Genomic DNA, 1,974 nt, shown 5'->3' on the forward strand with positions numbered 1-1,974 from the left:
GCCTCTGCCACTGCCACAGGGAGGGACCAGTGGCAGCCCCAGCACCCCCATGTAGATGGGCCACTCCCTGGTTGGCCAGGGGGAGTTGTGTCAGCAGGAACAAGTGCATGTCCCACCCCCTGGTAACAGTGTAAAACAAGGGTGTTTTGGGCAAAGTGATACTCCCCAGCTGTGACACTTCTGTGTGCAAGTGACTCCAGGTCAGATTGTTACAGCCCACCGGCGTGCTCTGCACCAACTCCTTCATCAGGTAGGTGACTGCAGAGTAACCTCCAAGCCAGCAAGACACTTCCCAGCCTTTGGCTCACACCTGGCTCATTGCTGCACTGAGTCGGGGACTGTCCTTGATGGGAATCCTGGGAATGGTCTGGAGCTGGGGATGGGCACTCCCAAGCTGAGCTCAGAGGACTTTCATGAGCCCAGGGAAGCAGAGGTGATTCTGCAGGATATTTGGGGGAGCCAGCTTTGGACTGGCTAAGGTGATAGAGAGAACTGGGCGAGTCTCTAGCCTGACATCTCCTGGTACAAGGATTCCTCTAAATTCTTCACCGTTGTTTAGTTCTTTCTGTGTCCTTTCTGCAGCCCCGTGAAGACCCAGGACAGGCATTGGCCATGCGGATTCTGTATCTGCTTCTCCCCTTCATCCTCCTGTTGGTCCACAGTGCTGCAGGTGAGAGGGGGACAGGGGAGGTGGGTGAGGTGTGAGCCCTCATCTGTGGGGTTTCCCAGTTCCTGAGGAACAACCAGATTTCTCAGGTGTACATAATGTTTGGGAAGGGTGGTCGCTGATGAAGAGTTGGGTAGTTGAGGATCCAGCACAGCTCCTCCTGTACCTCATACTGCTCTTTCCTCATGTCTTTCCCCACATGCAGACATGTTGCTGCATTAAAAATGAAGCCTGATTGGAGAGGTAAAGGTGTTTGGTTTGGTGCTCAATTCCTGTAGGAGACTGAGATCCAAATCCAGTGCCAGCTGCTCTGGAATGAGACACATTTTTTAGTTATCCCATACTAATTTTCTTTGACCTCTCTCACTGTGCAGGATCCTCCTTGGCTCCAGGAAATAAGAAAGAATGTGTGCGACAAAAAGGCTATTGTGGGTTTCTGAAGTGCTCTTTCCCTTATGTCGTCAAGGGAAAATGTTCAAGGTTTTTCTTTTGCTGCAAAAAGTAAGTTTTGGAATTACAAAAGGTACTGTCATGGCAGAAGTTTTCTAAGTACCCATGACTAGCTAAAGGCTCAGTGATCTACATGCTCCAAGGCCAGGGAAAGAAAGGGAAGGTGCTTGGGCAGGCCCTGAGTGGGGTTGCAGGAGCCCCAGGTCAGCCAGTGACTCCCCACTCTCCTCCAGTCCCAGGAGGCTCATTCAGGATTTGCAGAGGACTCACCCAAGACACCAAAGAGTGAGGCATTTGCTGTCCTTGGGCAGAACCAAGGACATGATCCAGGTTTGCTGCATCTGCACAGACTTGGAATCAGGGCTGCCACCACTAAGATAACCCAGGTCCAAATTATCTGCACTAAGGACTGGAGGTCACCTCTGCTGAGCCTGAGTCTCCTGAACCACAGAATTGATGGTCCTTGCAGGGGAGGTGGGAGAGAGAGGGAAAAAAATTACAATATCTGATGTATTTCTGCTTTCTTCTTACAGTGTGTGGGGATGAGAGCCTGAAATTTCCAAGCAGGACATTCTGCCACACTCCTGGCTCTTGAACCATCTCCTGATGTCCTGTCCCCTCCCTGCCTCTGCCATCCCCAGCTGCTGTGACAGCAGGAGTGGCAGCTGCTCCTGCTGGGTGCTGCTGGGCTGGAGACATCTCATCCCAGCCATGGTGTCTTTGGGGCAGAGGCTGCTTTTCCCAGCTTGAATAAAGATGAGCAGTTTGGCATTGCATGGGTGGGCTGTGTGTGTGTCCTTGTGATGGAGGGTGTGCTGTGCCTGCTGGCTGTGGGGGTGGCAGAGGCAGGTTGGTGG

At 52.4% G+C, this 1,974-nt stretch overlaps 1 protein-coding gene across 1 annotated transcript; it reads left to right on the forward strand.

Moving 5' to 3' along the window:
- The first annotated feature begins 167 nt into the window (after positions 1–167).
- On the forward strand, positions 168–1,172 carry LOC139668218 (ostricacin-2-like). The gene is made up of 3 exons (XM_071547742.1): positions 168–250; positions 583–670; positions 1,042–1,172. The coding sequence occupies exons 2-3, from the start codon at positions 613–615 to the stop codon at positions 1,170–1,172; spliced, it is 189 nt and encodes a 62-aa protein (XP_071403843.1). The 5' UTR covers positions 168–250; positions 583–612.
- The last annotated feature ends 802 nt before the right edge of the window (positions 1,173–1,974 follow it).

Source organism: Pithys albifrons, chromosome 2, assembly GCF_047495875.1.
Source record: "Pithys albifrons albifrons isolate INPA30051 chromosome 2, PitAlb_v1, whole genome shotgun sequence".
Classification (NCBI taxonomy): Eukaryota; Metazoa; Chordata; class Aves; order Passeriformes; family Thamnophilidae; genus Pithys; species Pithys albifrons.